Genomic DNA, 23,002 nt, shown 5'->3' on the forward strand with positions numbered 1-23,002 from the left:
AATCCACGCTCACCATTTGACCAAACCAGGGGAGAAACAGATATTTTACTTTATTATTAGCTACTGAGCTATCAGATACAAACCAATCAAAAACATTAAAGAAAAGTTGTTTGAAGCAGTTATATACAGGTACACTACACAGAAGCCAAAGTTGTATCTTCTGATCCCGAAGTGATCCCTGTGGAAAAGGATGGCCTTAGCTAGGGGGCAAAGGAGCACGTTAGTTACAACAGTAATGAAGAGTCTCGTCCATTGAAAGTGGCAAACAACTGCAGCCACGTGGGCACCAAAATTTATGAGATCAGTTTTTAAAAGTCCTCTTTATTAAGTTTTCCAATGAAAACAGGCCCCCCTCTTCTCCTGTAGGCTTTCCAGCTCACTATTCAAGAGACTTGAATACTTCTATTAAGGCAACTGGAAGCCTACCTTAGCCTCGAAAGGTGACTTCTGCCCAATGTGGTCTGTCCTTCCTTCATCAGCAGTGTAAACCAACAGCACATGCTATAGGAAAACCAGGAATTTATACAGTGCCGCCCTCTGCTCAAAGGGAAACAGCACTCAAAGCAAAAGGCCACAGAGGGCTCCCTGTGAATCCAGTAGGACTGAGAGGCCTTCAACTTTCCAAATAAACTCTGCAACTGGATCCAGGTGGAACAGTGCCCTGCAGCAAGGAGTAGTGTATATGCCAATGAAAGGACCCAGCTTCCAAGAACTGTTACAGTAGCTTCCTGAGTCATTTCCTCTCCCCATTCCTACTAGAGTGAGGAAATACCCATCTTAGCCTAGATTCTCACTCACCACAAACCCCTCTGTATAGAGGGGTTTGTTTCTAAGTCTTGAGCATCAGCACAGGGCTGAGACAATTCACGAAGTACTCTCTTCCACAGCCCAGCCATCTTTGTCATCTCTCCCACAATGCTGAGGTGAGGAGAGGACTGGGACCACTGACAGGAACACAAGCATGGCTTACAGGAGTCAGCTGCCCGGCAGTCATCTCCAGTGGCTCCAGACACTCGAGGCTTAGGAGCAATACAGAACTGGAAAGCAGCACAGTCTGGTAGAGCAGGAAGAGCGCCCAGAGGAGGCGTGTGCTCAGAGATGAAACAGATTTTCAGAGATTTTGTTACAAGATGTTACTCAGTCTCAACTCCCAGGACTTAGAGGTTGCCTGTTTAAGAGGCCTATGTTTTCTTTTTCAACTCTTCAAACCTCCGGGAAAGATCATCGAAGTCAATGTCCTCAGACGCCGAGGTGCTGGCACCAGCAGATGCAGTGGGTAGTGTATCTGGCACAGAGGGCAACTCGGGTAGTACGAAGTTGTCATAGGTGTCCACAGGTCTGGAAGGGGGCTTTGCAGAGGCTTCTGGCTTGGGTCCGGGACCTAATTAAATTAGGGCAAGGAGCACTGTTACAAATGCCAGAGAAGTGGCTCAAACTCTGAGTCCCCAGTCCCTTTTGATAAACAACAATAAAAATACAACAGAAAACACTAGCTTTCTTTTTCTTTTGACAGAGGAGAGTCAGAGAGAGGGACAGAGAGACAGGAAGGAGAGAGATAGGAAGGAGAGAGATGAGAAGCATCGATTCTTTGTTGCAGCTCCTTAGTTGTTCAGTAACTGCTTTCTCATGTGTCTTGACCAGAGGGCTACAGCAGAGCGAGTGACCCCTTACTCAAGCCAGCAACCTTTGGGCTCAAGCCAACGACCCCTCGCTCAAGCTGAGCCTCCGCTCAAGTGGCGACCTCGGGCTTTCAAATCTGTGTCCTCCATATCCCAGTCCGACACTCTATCCACTGTGCCACCGCCTGGTCAGGCACTAGTTTTCTTTCTAAATGACATTTCATTCTAAACACAGAGCATTCATTTAAATAAACTGTCCCCTTTCAAAGACCTCATAACAACGAAGTCCAAAGTCTGGAGTGGAACAGAGTTCTATTAGGATGAAGCTTCTCTTTAAGGCTGGGGGAAACAGCATTTGCCGTAAATGTTAACCCTTTGAGCAGTAAGAACGTTCATGTACGTCCTCGTGCCTCTAGAGTATGATCGTACATGTACAATCTTTAAACTCTGAACTGGCCTGACCTGTGGTGGCACAGTGGATAAAGCGTCGACCTGGAAATGCTGAGGTCGCCGGTTCAAAACCCTGGGCTTGCCTGGTCAAGGCACATATGGGAGTTGATGCTTCCAGTTCCTCCCCCCTCCTTTCTCTCTGTCTCTCTCTCCTCTCTCTCTGTCTCTCTCTCTCCTCTCTAAAAATGAATAAATAAAATTTAAAAAAAAAATTAAAAAATAAATAAATAAATAAAAATAAACTCTGAACTGGAGCTCAAAGTGTAAGGCAACATTTAAAATAAGCAAATGTATGTTCTTGTTTCCATAAATTGGTTATCAAACAAACATGATTTTTTTTTTTTAAGGTTTTTTTTTTTTTTTTTTGCATTTTTCTGAAGCTGGAAACAGGGAGATACAGTCAGACAGACTCCCGCATGCGCCCGACCGGGATCCACCCGGCATGCCCACCATGGGGCGATGCTCTGCCCACCAGGGGATGATGCTCTGCCCATCCTGGGCGTCGCCATGTTGCGACCAGAGCCACTCTAGCGCCTGAGGCAGAGGCCACAAAGCCATCCCCAGCGCCCGGGCCATCTTTGCTCCAATGGAGCCTTGGCTGCGGGAGGGGAAGAGAGAGACAGAGAGGAAAGCGCGGCGGAGGGGTGGAGAAGCAAATGGGCGCTTCTCCTGTGTGTCCTGGCCGGGAATCGAACCCGGGTCTTCCGCACGCTAGGCCGACGCTCTACTGCTGAGCCAACCAGCCAGGGCCCAAACATGATTTTAAGTTAATAAAACTGCAACTGTAACTAATTTCATTTTTTGGAAAAAAACTCACTCCTGGGGATTAGTGAGCATGAACAATACTCACTACTCAAAGGGTTAATGTCAATTTTATTTGATGTAATAGGATCTGATCTTTATTTCGAGTCTTCCATTTTGTGTTTTTACCAGTTAAAAATCACACCTCTCCCCAATCTACTGTATGTTTCCGTTTCTATTTAGGTTCTAGAAAAGGTAAACATAAACTATAGTTTTAAAACCAGCCCTTTCCTCTGGGATAGAGGGCTAGAGCTGACTGGAAAGAAACTTAAGAGAACTTTTCTGGGTTGACAGAATGTTCTATATATATCTTTACTAAGATGGTGGTTACATGTTGTGTGTATGATACTTGTAATATGAAAACTCATCAAAATATAAACTGTATTTTTGCATATAGATCATATATTCTTGTATGTATGAATTGTACAACAGTATGCCCTGGCTGTGTGGCTCTGAATAAAGCACTGTCCCCAACACTGAAGTCACAAGTTTGACCTCTAGGCAGGGCACGTATAAGAAGCAATCAGTGAGTGCAAAACTGAGTGGAATGGTGAGTTGATGCTTCCCTATCAATGAAAAAAATTTTAAAAATAAATAATACAGAAATACAACTCTCTAATTTTAAACAAATATAGTAGCCCCTTGGGTTCCTAGGATACTGATATCGTGTTTTCTTTTTTGTTTTGGGTTTTTTTTGTTTTGTTTTTTTGTATTTTTCTGAAGCTGGAAACGGGGAGGCAGTCAGACAGACTCCCGCATGCGCCCGACCGGGATCCACCTGGCACGCCCACCAGGGGGCGATGCTCTGCCCATCTGGGGCGTCGCTCTGTTGCAACCAGAGCCATTCTAGCGCCTGAGGCAGAGGCCACAGAGTCATCCTCAGTGCCCGGGCAAACTTTGCTCCAATGGAGCCTTGGCCGTGGGAGGGGAAGAGAGAGAGAGAGAGGAAGGAGAGGGGGAGTGGTGGAGAAGCAGATGGGCGCTTCTCCTGTGTGCCCTGGCTGGAAATCGAACCTGGGACTTCCGCACACCAGGCCAACGCTCTACCACTGAGCCAACCGGCCAGGGCATGTTTTCTTTTTTGAATGGATGGCTACATGAGCGTGCCTGCGTTGTGAAGTCATTGAGCTATTTACTTTCATTTGTACCTATTCATCTCCTTTTTTTAATTTCCAAGCACAGTGGAAGCTGAAATAAGAGAAACATAAAGAACTTGAAGGTAACTGAAAACTAGAAGTTGAAAAAATAAAACTGTGGGAAAGAATGATACCACTAACAGAAACAGAGAACTTGGGAAATTTTGGGAGGCCCGGGAAGAGAGAAACCCTGAGTTCTGTTTCTGCTACCTTGCATTTGGAGAGAAGACAAGGCATGTGGGTTAAATGCCATGGACAGGAAATCCATCTCTGAGAAAAGAGCCAAGAGCTCACTCACCAACAATCTGTGCAGAAGAGACATTCTTATCAGCATTACTGTCATCAACCTGAAACACAAAAATTGTCACCAGAAAAGCAAGCAGTGGCATGACTGGAGAAGTACCGATAGGCCCATAAGCCCCTGTGCTTTCCGAAAGCTAAGCTGCTCAGCAAAAGCAACAGAACCTGCTCCAAAGAGCCATCCTCCACTCCCTCCTGAGCCTCCGCCAGACGGACCATGCTGAGCTCTTAACCGCCAAGCAGGGGTGAAATTCTACCCACACCGCAGCACCGCTTTCATCTACTACCTTTGCCTTCCAGGTAGAGAGAGCACTAAACCACTGACTTCATCTCCAAGAAGCAAGTCCTCAACTACTGAAACTCATCTGCCTCATGCCTAGAAACAGCTGTGGCAATGCTTCAAGCATGCAAGACCGAAACAAAAACTCAGGCCCAAGGTAAAAACATGAAGCAAGCTCAGGAACAGGAGAATCTACCTACATGAATAATTTCCAGTTGAACAAACAAGCCTGGCAGAAAACAAATCATCTAATTCTAAACCACAGCTGCTACAACCACTATTACCAAAATAGGCAATTACAGCATGTTTGAACAAGACTAAAATGTAAAATTAATGCTATAGGCTGGAATTTACTAACTGGATGCTTCTGTGTAAAACAAAAATCTAGTCACTATTCCTTTACACAGTATTGAGAATTTATAAAACTCCTAGTTTAATTATCATATTTTAGCACCAAGACTGTACCAGGTCCAAGTAATTCCCTACACAGTCCCAAAAAAAAAGGACTGGTTAAGTGTCATCCCAGAACTTGCCAAGAAATCTGTGATCCCTCCTGATTCCTGGCTGAACCGCAGACAAAGCAACGCACCGCCACACCCCATTTCCAGGGTAATGTTAAAGCAGCACAAGAATCCAAAGCAAGAGCAATGCTGGTACTAGGAGTTCATCAAAACTTTGCCTTCCCTGTGCCAATTATTTTGCTCTCTTCACGGGATTCACTCGCATGCTGCTTATAAAAGAGGCTTGGGCACTTACAGATTCATACGATGGGGGAACTGCTGGTATCTGAGGTGGATGAATATTGGGAAAGGCCTGGTAAGTCCCCATGGGCAATCCATTGAAATCCGACTGCAAGAGGAGAAAGGCAACATCAGCGACACTGCCCCCATTTCCTCAGGGTTGTGCACGGGAAGGGACAAATGCATGCACATACACAGCAAGTCCTCCAATGTCCTTTCCTTATAATGGTCAATGCCATGGGAATGTAAATCTTGTTTCTCTCAACTAGCTTATGCTAACAATGTGTTTTATAATATATCATTTTGCTTAAAGTCACAGAACTATCAATGACATTACATGAAGACTTACTATGTATATATCCTATATATATGCACACACATACACTCAAGAACCCCAAAAGAGAAAAAAAAAACGCCCAACATACATCATCAGGATTCCAAATTTTTAAAGATCTGTAGCCAAAGGCTATTCTTTATCAGCAATGACTTTAATCATTTTGTCTACAAAAGGCTTTTCTACTTGTTAATCAGCTTTTTAGAAAAAGCTACTAGTATGCCTACAACAGGTCCCAAGTATGTTCAGTGAAAAAGCTACACATAAATGAGTTTTTCTAGGACCCTCACTTGATTTACCCACTGCATTACCTACAGCTGAACCAAAAGACTTTCTTTAAATCCCAATATTTTCCCCACAATATGATTATTAAGCTAATACCAAATGCCCTCACTGCTAAATCCTCTGGATAACCTACAATCCCTAAGTATATTCAGAGCCATCTTCTGTCACATTTTCTAGAGCCTCCATCGCATTTACAGGTATACTCACTGGTCCCTTTGGGAGTGGGTATGAGAAAGGAGTGCTTGGAGATGGCATGGGCATGGGCATAGGCATTGGCACTGTTCCGTCAGGTCCACCAACTGGTGCTGTGAACCCGCCTCCTCCTCTTCCAGGGCCCCCTTTCTTCACGTCATCTGTGAATCCAACATCAATAAGATCTGTCTCTACTCCAGGGGGAGCTTCTGCCTGAGAAAGAGAGAAATCCCTGTCAGCCCACAGCCCAGGCTAGGTTCCCAGCAAACAGACTGACATGGAGATTAGCAAGAGGGAAGGTCTCTTGGGCCAGGGACCTGTGGGAAAGTGAAGGAAGCAGGGAGGGGTGAAGGAAGCAGCTGGGCTGTCATGCAGAGACTAGGGCCAATTCCCCAGTGAGCTAGCTCTGCAGCTAGTAGGTGTCCCCAACTGGGTCAAAGGGGAAGTGTCTTTAAATCCCTGCACTGACCAGGTACTGAATACAAGCTCCCACAGGAAAGACTAGGTAAGCAAGCTCTCTCCTAAGGGCCACTGCTGGAGGGACACAGCTCTGTGTGAGATGCAAGTCACCAACTGTCTGTCTCGAGAACTGGGGGACTAAATGCTTTTGTTCTCTTGGTAACACAATGCAATACACAGATAATGTATTGAGGAATTGTGCAATGGAAAACTGTAATTTTATTAACCAATGTTACCCAAAAAAATTCAATTAAAAAAAATTTTAAACTGCTTCTTTTGGGAGAGTAAGACGGAGAGAACGCAGTCTGAGTGGTAAGAAAAATACACAAACTGCTTCTGGTCTGACCAGGCAGTGGTACAGTGGATAGAGCATCAGACTAGGACACAGAGGACCTAGGTTTGAAACCCCGAGGCCACCAGCTTGAGCATGGGATCACAGACATGACCCATGGTCACTGGATTGAAGCCTAAAGGTCGCTGGCTGGAGCAAAGGGTCATTTGCTCTGCTGTAGCCCCCAGTCAAGGTACATATAAAGCAATCAATGAACTAAGGTGCTGCAACAAAAAATTGATGCTTATCTCTCTCCCTTCCTGCCTGTCCCTCTGTCTCTGTCACAAAAAGAAAAGCTTCTGTTCTATAGTGTGTGTTCCTATCTGGGGTGGGGTCATCTAGGCAGCGTACCTAGCATCTGTTATATACCCCATCAACCTTAACTGCTGAAGGCCTATTACTTGCATATCTACCCTCCTCATACTGTATGCCTCTTCAGGACCAGGGTCTTGTTTTTATGCATCTCTGTATTCTCAGCTTTCTGTGCACTGTCTGGCATGGCACAGATACCCAATAAACATTTCAGGATTTGTTCTGGGTCTTGGGGCATTTCTTAATACCCACAGGGTGATTCACAAGTCCTTGACCTTCATAAAAAAGCAACACGTGTGTATCAAGGTTTGTATCTTTTCAAGGTGCTTTCAGGTGTTCATTTCATCTGATCCTTAAATACTCTTGAGATATTTAGGAACAATTATTTTTTACCCAAAAATGAAATGGGCAAAGGTTTAAACTTTCACACACAAACTGGTGCAACAAATCCGGTTCTAAACCAGGGGTATCTAGAGACCCATTTTTCTGTGGACTCTGACAGACTGACTTACCATGACCACAGAGTCAGGCTCATAGGGCACATTGTAGTTCTTGGCGATTTCAATCAGGTATCTCTCCACCAGGATTTTGGGCGGAGCTTCCACGCTCAGTTTGTGCATTAGCTGTAATTAAAAGACCTGGGTTAAGATGCATCTATACTAACCAGCCTAAGTCTAGCCTATCTCACTTCTAAACTTTGTTCCTCTTATTTTATAGGTAAGCTTAGGCTAAAAAAGATTCAGACCAGTTAAATGACTTTTTTCTTGTCACAAAGTACACTGCAAAACCCATGTCTCTCTCACATTCTCTGGTACATAGGACCCAGGTGTTAGTAAAAGGCTGATACTGCTGCCTTCTACATTTGAATTCATCCACCCTTTTCCTGACCTCATTTCCACCTCCACAAATTACAAGGGGCACAAAGAACAGGGGACAAATAAGAAATGACCCAGAATGACAGCCTCACAAATCAGAGGCAGAGGCCAGGGTGAGGAGCTGTCTTCTCACCCTCACTATGAAATGTGCAACCTATATTAACCCTACCACATAGCGGTACCTGCTAGATCACTGCAGGCAATAAATTCACCTGCCCCCGCCCTGCCCAGTTTCATGTTTAACAAGTATGTTTGTTACCCTGTCATTCACAGTTCCAATCTGGTTGGTCCTACATAATTTGCCATATTCTTTGCTATACTTGGCACAGAGCTGATCAGCAACCTGCAGAAAAAAAAATAACACAAAATTAAAGTGAAGCCCAGGCCAGATGGCTCAGCTGGTTAGAGCTTCATCCTGAAGCTGAGAGGTTGCCGGTTCGATCCCCAGTCAGGGCACATACAGGAGCAGATCTATGCTCCTCTCTCTCTCTCTCTCTCTCTCTCTCTCTCTCTCTCCCCCTTTCTCTCTCTATAAAATAAACATAAAATTTTTAAATTAGGTCTATTCTTTAAAAAAATTAAAAATGTAGCCTGACCAGGCGCAGTGGATAGAGCGTCAGACTGGGATGCTGAGGACCCAGATTCGAGACCCCAAGGTCGCCAGCTTGAGCACGGGTTCATTTGGTTTGAGCAAAGCTCACCAGCTTGGACCCAAGGTCGCTGGCTTGAGCAAGAGGTTACTTGGTCTGCTGGAGGCCCGAGGTCAAGGCACATATGAGAAAGCAATCAATTAACAACTAAGGTGTCGCAACGAAAAACTAATGATTGATGCTTCTCATCTCTCTCCGTTCCTGTCTGTCTGTCCCTGTCTATCCCTCTCTCTGACTCTGTCTCTGTAAAAAGTAAAAAAATTTAAAAAAAATTAAAAATGTAAGTGGAAACCAATTCCACCCACTGCTTCAAGCTTCTTCCTAGCAACAGTAAACAGGCCGTTATAGGATAGCATAGAGCCAGGGTCTGTAAAACCTGACAGGCTCACACTGATTATTGGTTTATATGCATCCTCCACTGAGCTGCAACTATATGTGAAACTCTAAGCCTTATGATCCACACTATACATATACTGGTGAACAAAACCAGACATTGTTCCTACGTTTAGAGTCTTGCAATCTCTGAGGAAAACAGTACCCAACACACAGGTAAAGGTACAAATGCAGCTGTGAAAGTGCTACCCAGAGAAAGCAAGTAAACCATACTATCCACAGCTTATGACAGCAGAATCAGAGCTGACTTAAAAAGTCAGGTAACTGGGTAGTGGGCACACAATACAATATACAGATGATTATTATAGAACTATACAGTTAAAACTCATAATGTTAATGTCACCCCCATAAACTTAATTTAAAAAACAAAAAGTCAGGTAAGACTTCCAGAAGAAAGTGATGCTTCACTAAGATATAAAGGATGATTAGGAGTTCACTAAAGGAGGGAAGAAAGGGCATTTTAGGAAAAGAAAACAGCATATGCAGAGGTTTCTGGTGGAAAAACAGGGCCAATCCTCAAGCCAAAACAAGGACAGTGAGCCCTAGTGCAGAGGCTAAGGGAGGAATGTAGGAGGAAATGCAGATAAGACAAGTAGGGCCATGAAGGGCCATGTAGACGATTTCAGAAGTTTTGTTTCTATCACAAGCACAACTAAAGAGCTTTAAAACAAGGCACAATGAGCCTGACCAGGCGATGGCGCAGTGGATAGAGTGTCAGACTGGGACGCGGAGGACCCAGGTTCGAGACCCCGAGGCAGGCTCATATGGTTTGAGCAAAAGCTCACCAGCTTGGACCCAAGGCCGCTGGCTCAAGCAAGGGGTTATTTGGTCTGCTGAAGGCCCACGGTCAAGGCATATATGAGAAAGCAATCAATGAACAACTAAGGTGTCGCAACGTGCAACAAAAAACTAATGATTGATGCTTCTCATCTCTCCATTCCTGTCTGTCTGTCCCTGTCTATCCCTCTGACTCTCTGTCAAAAAAAAAAAAAAAGGCACAATGACAGGGTAATATCAGTGTTTTTTAACAAAACCCTCAGTTGTTCTGATGGAATGGAACAACTACTAAACATACTAAAGAACACCAAAGCAGACATAGGAAGAACACTCGGGAAGTCACTACAAGCCTGACCAGTGGTAGCGCAATGGATAGAGGTTTAAAATCCCGAGGTTGCTGGCTTGAGCACAGGCTCATACGATTTGAGCGAGGGGTCAGAGACATGACCCATGACCCCATGGTTGCTGACTTGAAGCCCATGGTCACTGGCTTGAGCCCAAGGTGGCTGCCTTGAGCAAGGGGTCACTGACTCGACTGGAGCCCCCCAGTGAAGGCACCTATGAGAAGCAATCAATGAACAAAAGTGCCCCAACTACAAGCTGATACTTTTCATTTCTCTCCCTTCTAATCTCTTTCTTGGTTAAAAGAAAAAAAAAATTACTCAAGTTTGCAAAACAGTCTTCTATGATGTAAGGCTTGAAAAGGAGTTAGAAACAAATTTACAAAATCTACCTGTGTCAAAGGCAGCATGAGAAGGATTCTAAATATGTGGTCAAGCCTGACCTGAGGTGGCGCAGTAGATAAAGGCTCGACCTGGAACACTAAGGTCACCAGTTCAATACCCCAGGTTTATCTGGTCAAGGAACATATGGGAAGCAACTACAAGTTGATGTGTCCCATTCCCCCCTCTCTCTAAAATGAATAAAATCATTTTTTTCTTTTTAGCGAGAAAGAGAGAAAGACAAAGGACAGACAGACAGGGAGAGATATAAGCATCAATTCTTCACTGTGGCACCTTAGTGGTTCAGTGACTGCTCTCTCATATGTGCTTTGACCAAGCGGCCCCAGCCGAGCCAGTGACCTCTGGCTCAAGCCAGCAACCATGGGGCTGTGTCTATGATTGCACGCTCAAGCCAGTCACACCGAGCTCAAGCTCGTGAGCCTGTGCTCAAGCCAGCAACCTCAGGGTTTCAAACCTGGCTCCTCTGTGTCCCAGGTCGACACTCTATCTACTGTGCCACCGCCTGATAGATAAATCTTAAAAAAAGAAAATACTTGGTCAAATAAGCAGAAATGACCTATGTTAACCAACCTTTGTAACAACATGAAAATCTGAAACTGGTTATACTCACTATTTTCAACTCAGCCACTTCTGACTGGAGTCGAGGAGCAGCCCAGATAAGAGTAGACACAGATTCAGCCAGACCAGAATCTAGCTCCCTAATTAAGGAAAAAATTAGTAATATTTAACATTCTTTGAAACAAACCAACAGCCCTAACATTTGTATGATATACCAGTTAGCCTCTAAAGCTATTTCACAAATCTCATTAAATTTTCAGTAACTAAAACTTCTAGCCATTTCCATCATCCTATTTTACTTCTAGGAAATCTCAAACTAAACGATGCACCCAAGGTCATAAAGTCAGGAAATGCTTCAGCCAAGACTCAAACTTAGGCATCTGGAGTTTAGATACCGTATTTTCTTTTCAACAGTTGCCTACTCTGAGATCAGGCCTTCAAGTGAATAGTAGAAAAGAGGTGCTTGGGTATGTGAAATAGTCCCTTAGTGCTAGCCCCCCACATGTAGGAAGACTAATATTACTCCTTTCTCAAATCCCACAGGTAATTTTATTTAGGTCTTTGATCAAAATGTCTTAACTCATTAATATTATAAAAGATTAGTGAGTTCCAAAGATCTGCTGAACAACACTGTGCCTATATTAACAATACTAGCCTGGCTTATGATGGCACAGTGGATAACGCCTCAACCCGGAACACTAAGGTTCTTCGTTCCAGGCCTGGACTTGCTCAGTCAAGGCACATATGAGAAGCAACTGCTACGAGTTCATACTTCCTACTTACCACCCCCCCACAAATCAATAAATAAAATCTTAAAAAAACAACAACTATATGTGTCCTTAAAATTTTGTTAAAAGGGTACATGACATGTATTCTTACCAAAAAAGAAAAGGAGAGAGAAAATAAGGAAACTTTTGGAGGTGATGTTCATCGCCTTGACTGTGGTATTTGTAAACAGATATATGCATATGTCCAAACTCATCTAACTATATACGTTAATTATGTGTAGTTTTCCTGTATCAACTATACATCCAAAAAACACACACACAGAGAACAATCTTACTTCATAGACTGAATGAGGCCAAACCGGGCCAGCAGCAGGTCACAATACAGCTCCAGGATCTCCATGGCCTCCACGAGGTAGTCTTCTCGGATAATGTGCTCAACACGGATCCGAGCGCGTTCATCTTTCCCGGCCGCCAGATAGTCAGCAATCTCCTTCCTTGCTTTCTGGGCCAGTTCCGCTAAGGCACAAATTGCACTCTAGTCACACAGTAGTAGAACACTAGGCCCAGGCCCACAGCAGACCTCCACCCCAACAGAGACTAGTGGGTGTTGCTATTATGTCCCAGCTCATATTCCCTTAGTAAATCTAGTCCAGAATTTGCTACTTTGTCTCTCTATTGTTTATGTAGCCAGAAATTCCAGGAGTCATGTTACCTATTCCACAACAACAGGGTATGTCCCTTTCCCTACAACAAAGTGATTTAATCTAAACAGATATATCCCTAGTTTAAAGGATAAAGGATCCCTAAGACTTCCTGAAAGAGCCAATACTGGGGTGCTAGGACCCAGTGATGTATTTTGGGAGAGAAAATATAAGGCAATCATGCATTACTCACTTTTTTTTTTCTCCAATAGTTTAAGACGGTTTATAACTAATCTCAAATTGACTCGTAAGCGCTCAGCTTTAAATCCAGAGCCCAGCATGCTGTGATGTTCTTCCTGAAAAAAAATAAGCATAATGACCACTGTAAGTTAAAATTAGTTCAGAAACTAAAACCAGTTAGAGAGTGGATTATTTAACATTATAAACTAGAGAGGTTTTCATTAGAAAGGCAAATGACATGATCTGATTCACAATTTTAAAAGATATTTTTGGCTGTTGTGTGGAGAACTAATTAGGTGTAGGTCTGGGCTAATAAAAAGCAGGAAGGCCTCCTATTTCTCCCCAAAATCTCGACTTAAAACTGAAAGCTTTTCCTCTAAGATCAGGAACAAGAAAAGAATACCAACTCTCACCCATCTTTTTTTCTTTTTTTTTTATTCATTTTAGAGAGGAGAGGGAGAGACAGAGGGAGAGAGAGAGGAGAGACAGAGAGAGAGAAGGGGGGAGGAGCTGGAAGCATCAACTCCCAGATGTGCCTTGACCAGGCAAGCCCAGGGTTTCAAACCGGCGACCTCAGCATTTCCAGGTCGACGCTTTATCCACTGCGCCACCACAGGTTAGGCCCACCCATCTTATTCAACAGTATTTAAAGTCCTAGCCAGAGCAATCAGGCAAGAGAAAGAAATAAAAGGCATCCAAATTGGGAATAAGAAGTAAAATTGTCACTTTTTCCAGATGATATGATTCTATATATAGAAAAGCCTAAAGATTACACCAGAAGACTATCAGAAACAGCTCTGGCTGGGTAGTTCAGTGGGTAAAGCGTCGACCTTGTGTACTAGAGGTTGAGGGGTCAAAACCCCCCCATCAGGACACATACAAGAAGCAATCAATGAGTACACAACTAAATGAAACAATGAGTCGATGCTTTTCTCTCATCAATGGAAAAAAACTAAACAAACAAACAAAAAAAACTTTAAAAAAAAAAGATGACCCAGAAACAAATACAGCAAAGTTGTAGGATACAAAAATCAATGTACAAAAATCCCCCGCATTCTTATATACTAGCAAAGAAATATCAGGGGAAAAGTGAAGATAACAATTCCATTTGAGCCTGACCAGGCGGTGGTACAGTGAATACAGCGTCGGACTGGGATGCGGAGGACCCAGGTTCAGGACCCCAAGGTCACTAGCTTGAGTGTGGGCTCATCTGGTTTGAGCAGAGCTCACCAGCTTAGACCCAAGGTCCCTGGCTTGAGCAAGGGGTCACTCAGTCTGCTGTAGCCCCACGGTCAAGGCGTATATGAGAAATCAATCAACGAACAACTAAGGTGTCACAAAAAACTGATGATTGATGCTTCTCATCTCTCTCTGTTCCTGTCTGTTTCTATCTATCCTTCTCTCTGACTCTCTGTCTCTGTAAAAAAAAAAAAATTCCATTTGCAACTGCAACATAAAGGATAAAATAACTAGGAATAAAGTTAACAAAGGAAGTGAAGGATCTATACACTAAAATCTACAGGTCACTGTTGAAGGAAATTGATGAAGGCACAAAGGAATGGAAAATATTCCTTGTTTGTGGATTGCAAGAATCTACATAATTAAAATGCCCATATTACCTATGCAATATACAGATTTAATGCCACCCCCATCAAAATCCCAAAAGCAATTTTCCAAAGATATAGAACAAAAAATCAAATTTGTATGGAACCACAAAAGAGAGAAAATAGCCAAAGCAATCCCAAGAAAAAAGAACAAAGCTAGAGGTATCACATTCCCTGACTTCAAATTATACTACAAAGCTACAATAATCAAAACAGTATGGTACTGACAGGAAAAGACACATACAAACACAAAAGAACTAAGAGCCCAGCCTGACCTGTGGTGGCGCAGTGGATAAAGTGTCAACCTGGAAACGCTGAGGTTGCCGGTTCAAAACCCTGGGCTTGCCTGGTCAAGGCACATATGGGAGTTGATGCTTCCTGCTCCTCCCCCCTTCTCTCTCTCTCTCTCTCTCTCTCTCTCTCTCTCTCCCCTCTCTATAATGAATAAATAAAATCTAAAAAAAAAAAAAAAAAAAAAAAAGAACTAAGAGCCCAGAAATAAACCCACACATAAATAGGCAGCTAATTTTTGACAAAGGAGCCAAAAAACATACACTGGAGAAAGAAAAGCCTCTAAAATAAATGATGGGAAAATCACATGCAAAAGAAAGAAAGTAGACTGGTATTTGACACAATACACAAAATGGATTAAAGACTTAAATATCAATATAAGACCTAAGCCTGACCAGGTGGTGGCGCAGTGGACAGAGCGCTGGACTAGGATGCAGAGGACCCAAGTTCGAGACCCCGAGGTTGCCAGCTTGAGCAAGTGCTCATCTGGTTTGAGCAAATATCACCAGCTTGGACCCAAGGTCGCTGGCTTGAGCAAGGGGTTACTCGGTCTGCTGAAGGCCCACGGTCAAGGCACATATGAGAAAGCAATCAATGAACAATGAAAAACTGATGACTGATGCTTCTCATCTCTCTCCATTCCTGCCTGTCTGTCCCTATCTATCCCCCCCTCTCTGACTCTGTCTCTGTAAAAAAAACACACACACAAAAAAACATGAAATAACAAAGTCTCTAGAAGAAAGCATACGTACTAGCATACGAACTAAACTTACCAACCAAGGCTTTGGTGACCTTGACCCAAACACAAGGGAAGTAAAAGCAAAATTAAATGAATGCAACTACTGTATATCAAACTAAAGCTTCTACACAGCAAAAGAAACCATGAACAAAAAAAGGCAACTAACCAAATGGCAGAATAAATTTACAAACAATACCTCTAAAAAGGGCTAATATCCAAAACATATATATAAAGAACTCATACATATAAACTCAACAATAAGAAAACAACAATCCTATTTTAAAATGAGCAGAGATTCTGATCTTTTCCCAAGAAGCTATACTAATGGTCAAAAGATATATGAAAAGATGTTCAACTTCACTAGCTCTAAGGGAAATGCAAATCAAGACCACAATGAGACATACCTCATACCTGTTAGAATAGCTATTATCAATAAGACAAGAAGTGCCTGACCTGTGGTGGTGCAGTGGATAAAGTGTTGACCTGGAATGCTGAGGTCGCTGGTTCAGAACCCGGGGCTTGCCCAGTCAAGGCACATATGGAAGTTGATGCTTCCTGCTCCTCCCCTCTTCTCTCTCTCCCCTCTCTCTAAAAATGAATAAATAAAAATCTAAAAAAAATAAGAATAAAAAAAATAAGACAAGAAGTCAGAATAGGGTAAAGGAACACTTATACACTGCTGCTGGGAATGTAAACTGGTACAGCCACAATGGAAAACAGTATGGAGGATCCTCAGAAAAATTAAGAATAAAGCTAACCATATGACTTCAGCAATCTCTCTTCTGTGTATTTACCCCTAATATTTGAAAACATTTATTTATAAATATATATAGTATGTACTCCCTATGTTCATTGCAGTATTCTCAGCAGCCAAGAAATGGAAACCTTTGATGGAGGATTGAATAAAGAAGATGTGGAACATGCCCTGGCCAGACAGCTCAGTTGGTTAGAGCATCTTCCCGAAGCGCAGAGGTTGCCAGTTCAAAACCTAGTCAGGGCACATACAGGGGAAAAGGTCTATGCTCCTGTCTGTCTCTCCCTTCCTGTCTCTCTAATCAATAAAATAAACAGCCTATTAAAAAAAATTAAAAAATAAACAGCCTGACCTGTGGTGGAGCAGTGGATAAAGCGTCAATCTGGAACACTGAGGTCACCAGTTCAAAACCCTGAGCTTGCCAGGTCAAGGAACATACAAAAAGCAATCAATGAACAATTAAAGTGGAGCAACTATGAGTGATACTTCTCACTCCCCCACACCTTATCTCTGTAAACTTAATAAATAAAACCCTAAGGGAAAAAAATGCTGTAAAAATAAAATTTCCTGTGAACTATTGGTTTGTAGGTACAGTAGTCAAAAGGGGTACTTGGGGGGGTTTGTACATATATCAACGACTATTTTATTGAATAATTACATAAAGGTGGTATAAATAAAACAACAGTGATCCTAAATTGACTACTGTTGAAGGAAGATAAGGGAAGTCGTTATACTCTTCTGTTCGACAATTTCACAACACGTTAAAAAAATAGTAATATATACGTAAGCATGACAGAAAAATTACAATCCCCAAAAACAGTTAAAACACTAGCTGGTTTTTTTTTTTTAATTTAAAAAAATATTTGTTTTTACTGATTTTAGAGAGAGAAACATCGACTTGGTGTTGCACTTATTCTCGCACTCTGTCGTTGAGTCTTCCACGGGCCCGGACCGCGGAGCGCACAAGCCACCTCGGCGTCTTGGGACAAGGCTCTAAGCAAACGAGCTCCCCGCCAGGGCAAGGCAAGCTCTCCGTTTTAAGTCGACTACTACCGAGAAGGAAAGCGGCTCTCCCGGGCCTCTCCTATCACCTGATTCTTACACAAGCTCTCGCGCGCCTGGGAAATTTTACGCAGGTGGAGTAGCAAGTGCCCGGCCGAGCGCAGAGAACACAAAGCGAGGGGCCAGGGCGGCCGCGGCTCCTCGCGCGGTCTCCCGGCAGACAGGCTGGGGTCTGCCCAAGGGGGCTGAGGCCGCTGTCGGCTTCAGCTACAGAAAAAGACGATTTCCTCCAGCCAAAGGGGTCCCAGCTGCGGGCGGCCCAGGAGCCAGTCCAGGAGGCCGGAGGACTCGTAGGCACAACCTTCCCGGCATCTTTCGGTCTTTCCGGGCCCGCGGGAACGGGGGAGGGGCCGCGGGCCCGGCTCAGGCCCCGCCCTTCCACCCAGGGGCGCGGGGCCCAGGCGCCGTCGGATAGGGAGGACCGCAGGAAAGTTCGGCGGCTTCACGGATCCCGGACCAGCAGTCTGCAAGCGGTTCGCGACCCTGTCGCGGCCCCGGCGTTGGGCGGCGTCCCGCGCTGCTGCCCCTCCGGCCTGACCCCCACATTCACGACCCTTTTCTTTCTCCTCACCTGCCACTCAGGGTCGTCTGAACCCCCGGGCTGAGGGCTTCTAACTCCCGGCCCCAGTGCGAGGAGGAAAACAAAGACCCTTGACGCTGAGGGTGCCACACTCACCTGACCGAAACCAGGCGTGAAAACGGCAGAGACGGAACCCAGAATCCAAGCTCAGGGTCCAAAATGGCGGCCCCCTCGGCCTCAGCACAGCCAACGCGGGCGGAGGGATCCGCGGGCGAGCGAACCACGCTCTCCTTTCCCGGGATTGGCTGAGTGTCCGCCGCTCCCGGGACTCACGCCCACGGACTTCAGGGCTCCCTCGCCCTGCTCCCTTAAGACCCGGCGCGACCGGGGACTACTTCCCGCGGCGCAGGCACGGTGGTGGTGCGTCACGCCACGCCAGGCACCCCTGACCACTCAACCTGACTTAGCTGCTAGGGGCGTGCCGGGAATTCTGCAGGGCCTGCCGTGGCTAGCACCTTGTTCCGGATTGTTCCACGCCCTGGAAAAACCGGCTCCAGTACGGCCTTTCACACACCCAGAGTTACTCCCTAAGGTTTGCTCCCTTATCTCTCTCGACTCCTCTCGCCCTGGAGACCTTTACTCCTCAGTCTTGGGGTCTTTCCTCGGATGGAATGGCCGAGCAGGTGTCGACCCTTATCTGACAACTCCGGGCTGTCTATCCGACCCGTCACCCTCCCCCCTCCAGGAGTCCCCAAACTTTTTACACAGGGGGCCAGTTCACTGTCCCTCAGACCATTGGAGGGCCAGACTATAAAAAAAAAAACTATGAACAAATCCTATGCACACTGCACATATCTTATTTTAAAGTAAAAAAAAAACAAAACAGGAACAAATACAATATTTAAAATTAAAAACAATTTAAATCAACAAACTGACCAGTATTTCAATGGGAACTATGCTCCTCTCACTGACCACCAATGAAAGAGGTGCCCCTTCCGGAAGTGCGGCGGGGGCCGGATAAATGGCCTCAGGGGGCCGCATGCGGCCCGCAGGCCCTAGTTTGGGGACCCCTGGTCTATGCCTTGGGATACTACTGACCCGTTTTACAAGCAGGTCTGATCTTCCAACCAGAACCTCTACAGTCTGTGTTACTGAACTCGGTGGCGCGTCTCCTTAGCACCACACTCCCCAGCAATTAACCTTATGTCTGTATGCAGAGGAAACTTTTCCATTTAGTTCTCTTTGTTTTTAACTTGAAAACCATTCACAGGCCTTAGCGTTTGGAAGAGGTTTCCTGGACTCGCGGCTGCTGGAAGGACGTAATCTGCCCCCTGCTGTAGAGGCTGCATTTACCCAGAACAAAATTGTGGTTGGTTAAATTGCGATGCGGTCATGTGACAAGGGTGGACCTCGGCGTTACTATGTGAAGTTTACATGAATGAATTTAAAAATACTGGGCTTTTTGGCCCTGGCCGGTTTGCTCAGTGGTAGAGCGTCGGCCTGGCATGCGGGAGTCCCGGTTCGATTCCCAGCCAGGGCACACAGGAGAGGCGCCCATCTGCTTCTCCACCCCTCCCCCTCTCCTTCCTCTCTGTCTCTCTCTTCCCTTCCCGCAGCCGAGGCTCCATTGGAGCAAAAGTTGGCCCAGGCACTGGGGATGGCTCCATGGCCTCTGCCCCAGGCGCTAGAGTGGCTCTGGTCGCAAGAGTGATGCCCCTGATGGGCAGAGCATCGTCCCCTGGTGGGCATGCTGGGTGGATCCCAGTCGGGCGCATGCTGGAGTCTGTCTGACTGCCTCCCCGTTTCCAGCTTCAGAAAAATACATACACACACACACACACACACACATATACTGTGCTTTTTATCTACAAGAAAACTGGCTCTAGATTAAAAGACTAAAGAGATATAATAACCAAATGAAATATATAAAACTCAGTTGGACCCTGGTTAGAAAAAAATAGATATTTGGGGGAACAACTTGGGAAGTTTGAATATGTACTCAATATTAGATCTTATGAAATTATTGTTAATTTTTCTAGGTGTATATAGTTGTAATGTAGTTGAGATGCATGCTGAACTATGTAAAAGTGAAGGGTCATGATATCTGCAACTTCCAAATATATATTTTTAAAGATTTTATTTATTGATTTTTAGGGTGGGTATGGGGCAGCTGTGTTAGGCTTGCTCATGGGTTTACCAGCTGCGAGCACTTTGCTTGATTAGTGTGTGAGCACCTGACAGAGTCACGTGGGCATAGCCTATATAAGGCCATGAGTGCTTCCCTCTCCCCCCCCCCCCCCCCCGCTGCAATTTTGCCTTATCACTTTTGGGGCACACCACCGTGAGGTGTGGTATTTCTTGTTCTCTTGCCTTTACTGTGAATAGCAGATTTTTCTTTGTGTATTAGCTTTTTCCCTGTTGTTTATTTGCTCTCCCGTCTTTGCAAGCCTCCAATAAACGGGTATGGCCTGACACTTTCTGGCTCCGCAATTTCTCTACCGTCTGCCGGAATCCAGTGTGAACCTGTCTGGCCACAGCCACCAGCATTACAGTGGGGTGGGGGGAAGGAGAAGTAGTTGCTTCACTCTAGCTGTTTATTCCTTGCTGTCATATGTGCCTGACTGGGCAATCCCAGGTTTTGGAAATGGCGACCTCAGGGTTCCAGGTTGGCTGCCCCACCACAGGCACCAAATACTCAAGGAACAAAAAGTGTGTGGGCTATCATATATCTACATGGAAAATGGTAGTTTTCTTCCAGAAACTACTGGACTAAGCCAATGTCCCAGCAATAAGTATACAGTATTCTGATTCTATTCCACATTTAATTTAAAAGGATAATAAAAAGGGCTGAATCCAATACCTTCGTTTTGTTTTATTTTACGAGTACCAGTATGTTGCCTGACCAGACAGCACAGTGGATAGAGCGTTGTCCTAAAATGCCAAAAACCCAGGTTTAAAACCCTGAGGTCGCCGGCTTGAGCGCAGGCTCATCCAGCTTGATTGTGGGGTTGCCAGCTTGAGCATGGGATTGTAGACGTGACCCCATTTTCACTGGCTTGAGCCCAAAGCTCGCAGCTTAAGCAAGGGGTCACTGGTTTGACTGGATCCCCCTGGTTAAGGCACATATGCGAAAGCAATCAATGAACAACTAAGGTGCTGCAATAAAGAATTGATGCTTCTCATCTCTCTCCCTTCCTGTCTGTCCCTTTCTCTCTCTCTCTCTCTTAAAAAAAAAAGTACAAATATGTTTATCATCTTTACTATAGTAATTTGAGAATATACACTGCTCACAAAAATTAGAGACTCACGGAACATGCAGTTACTCCAATTCTTTCAGCCTTTTGTATAGTGCATTTTCACCAATGAAATAAAAGTTGGTTTTGCATCTCATTTGCATAATTGAGCAATTTCTTTGACTTGTCCTTTGCTTTTCTAATGTTCTTGTTTAATACAAAGAAATTCAAATGCTTTTTTTTTATTGCTTCATATTCATTTTGAAATATCCCCTAATTTTTGTGAGCAGTATATATGTAAGGTATAGTAAAACAAAAGACATATGTAACACTTTCCATGCCATTATTAATTTTTGGAATATATTATTCTAAATATATATATTGCTCTATTGATGAGTATTTAGGTTATTTCCAATATTTTGCCTCTATAAACAATACTGTAAACCATGACTATATATTTGCCTGTATGAATTGTACTTATTGGGTAAATTCCCAGAATCAGAAGAACTGGGTCAAAGGGTAGGTATATTTTTAATGTTAACAAATAGTGCCAAGTCACCCTTCAAAGAGGAAGGTCTCAATTTACACCACCACCACCACCACCAATGTATGCAAGTCCCTATTTCCCAATGCATTCAGTAGCAGAGTGTGTTTAGATAACTTTTTGAGTCCCTAACATTATTACAACACTGTTCAAAAAACAGGAAAGATGTGTGAAAAGTTTCATTGAGCCCATGTCTTGCTAAAAATGATCTGATTCATTTAGAAAAACTTCCTGCTCAGCAGTGGTGTAGATTCAGCAATCATTTATATCTTACAAATACATCAATGTGAATTGTGCCACAACCAGCCACTGACAAAACAGTATCTCTGTGCCTAGCTGAATAGACCATTTTTATTCAGATGCTAAACATAATCAAAAAAATCAAACTGACATTGTTTCACTTGTAAATCCTATTTTGTTGTTAGGATAAAAAATAACACATAACATTTCTTTGGTTAACTAACCAGTAATACTTTTTTTTTTTTTTTTTAAACAGAGACAGAGAGAGTCAGAGAGAGGGATAGATAGGGACAGACAGACAGGAACGGAGAGAGATGAGAAGCATCAATCATCAGTTTTTTTCGTTGCAACACCTTAGTTGTTCATTGATTGCTTTCTCATATGTGCCTTGACTGCGAGCCTTCAGCAGACCGAATACCCCTTGCTCAGACCAGCGACCTTGGGTCCAAGCTGGTGAGCTTTTTTATTTTGCTCAAACCAGATGAGCCCACGCTCAAGCTGGCGAGCTCGGGGTCTCGAACCTGGGTCCTCCGCATCCCAGTCCAACGCTCTATCCACTGTGTACTGCATGGTCAGGCAGTAATACTTTTTTTTGTACAAAAGATTACAACTAACGGCTGAAACTAAAACCTGCTTGAAACCAGAAGAATAAGAGTTCTAACAGGCTTTCAGGCCAACATTAGTCAGGCCTGCTTTTGTACAGCCCCTCCATCTGAGACTGGTTTTTATGTTGTCAAACGACTGTAAAAGAAAAAGGGAGGGGAGAATATGTGATAAAACCCTATGTTGTCCACAAAGCCTGAAATATTTACTAGCTGGCACTTTACAGAAAAAGTTTGCTGGCCCTGGCCGGTTGGCTCAGTGGTAGAGCATCGGCCTGGCGTGCAGAAGTCCCGGGTTCGATTCCCCGCCAGGGCACACAGGAGAAGCGCCCATCTGCTTCTCCACCCCTCCCCCTCTCCTTCCTCTCTGTCTCTCTCTTCCCCTCCCGCAGCCAAGGCTCCACTGGAGCAAAGATGGCCTGGGTGCTGGGGATGGCTCCTTGGCCTCTGCCCCAGGCGCTAGAGTGGCTCTGGTTGCAGTGACGCCCCGGATGGGCAGAGCATCGTCCCCTGGTGGGCGTGCCGGGTGGATCCCGGTCGGGCGCATGTGGGAGTCTGTCTGACTGCCT

The 23,002-nt window shown here is 44.5% G+C and overlaps 2 protein-coding genes across 7 annotated transcripts in view; one reads left to right on the plus strand and one right to left on the minus strand.

The window, feature by feature from the left end:
• PKD1L3 (polycystin 1 like 3, transient receptor potential channel interacting) overlaps window positions 1–274 on the plus strand; it is an 82,266-nt gene extending 81,992 nt beyond the window's left edge. The window contains 1 exon segment of the mRNA XM_066244114.1: window positions 3–274. Coding sequence (XP_066100211.1) covers window positions 3–67 — 65 coding nt within the window. The 3' untranslated portion in view covers window positions 68–274.
• On the minus strand, window positions 34–18,579 carry IST1 (IST1 factor associated with ESCRT-III). Of its 6 annotated transcripts, none has more exons than XM_066243917.1 (11): window positions 17,971–18,578; window positions 15,932–16,066; window positions 12,858–12,960; window positions 12,299–12,479; window positions 11,288–11,375; window positions 8,374–8,457; window positions 7,752–7,862; window positions 6,153–6,350; window positions 5,343–5,435; window positions 4,305–4,353; window positions 34–1,381 (listed from the first exon to the last, which is right to left on the minus strand). In XM_066243917.1, the coding sequence occupies exons 3-11, from the start codon at window positions 12,943–12,945 to the stop codon at window positions 1,182–1,184; spliced, it is 1,092 nt and encodes a 363-aa protein (XP_066100014.1). In that variant the 5' UTR covers window positions 12,946–12,960; window positions 15,932–16,066; window positions 17,971–18,578; the 3' UTR covers window positions 34–1,181. The 6 variants fall into 6 exon arrangements, with proteins under 6 accessions (XP_066100014.1, XP_066100011.1, XP_066100013.1 ...); XM_066243914.1 differs by having other exon boundaries at window positions 15,932–16,088; XM_066243916.1 differs by lacking the exon at window positions 17,971–18,578 and adding an exon at window positions 17,335–17,848 and having other exon boundaries at window positions 15,932–16,088.
• Window positions 18,580–23,002: the final 4,423 nt, after the last annotated feature.

The sequence above is a fragment of the Saccopteryx bilineata genome, chromosome 9 (assembly GCF_036850765.1).
Source record: "Saccopteryx bilineata isolate mSacBil1 chromosome 9, mSacBil1_pri_phased_curated, whole genome shotgun sequence".
Taxonomy (NCBI): Eukaryota; Metazoa; Chordata; class Mammalia; order Chiroptera; family Emballonuridae; genus Saccopteryx; species Saccopteryx bilineata.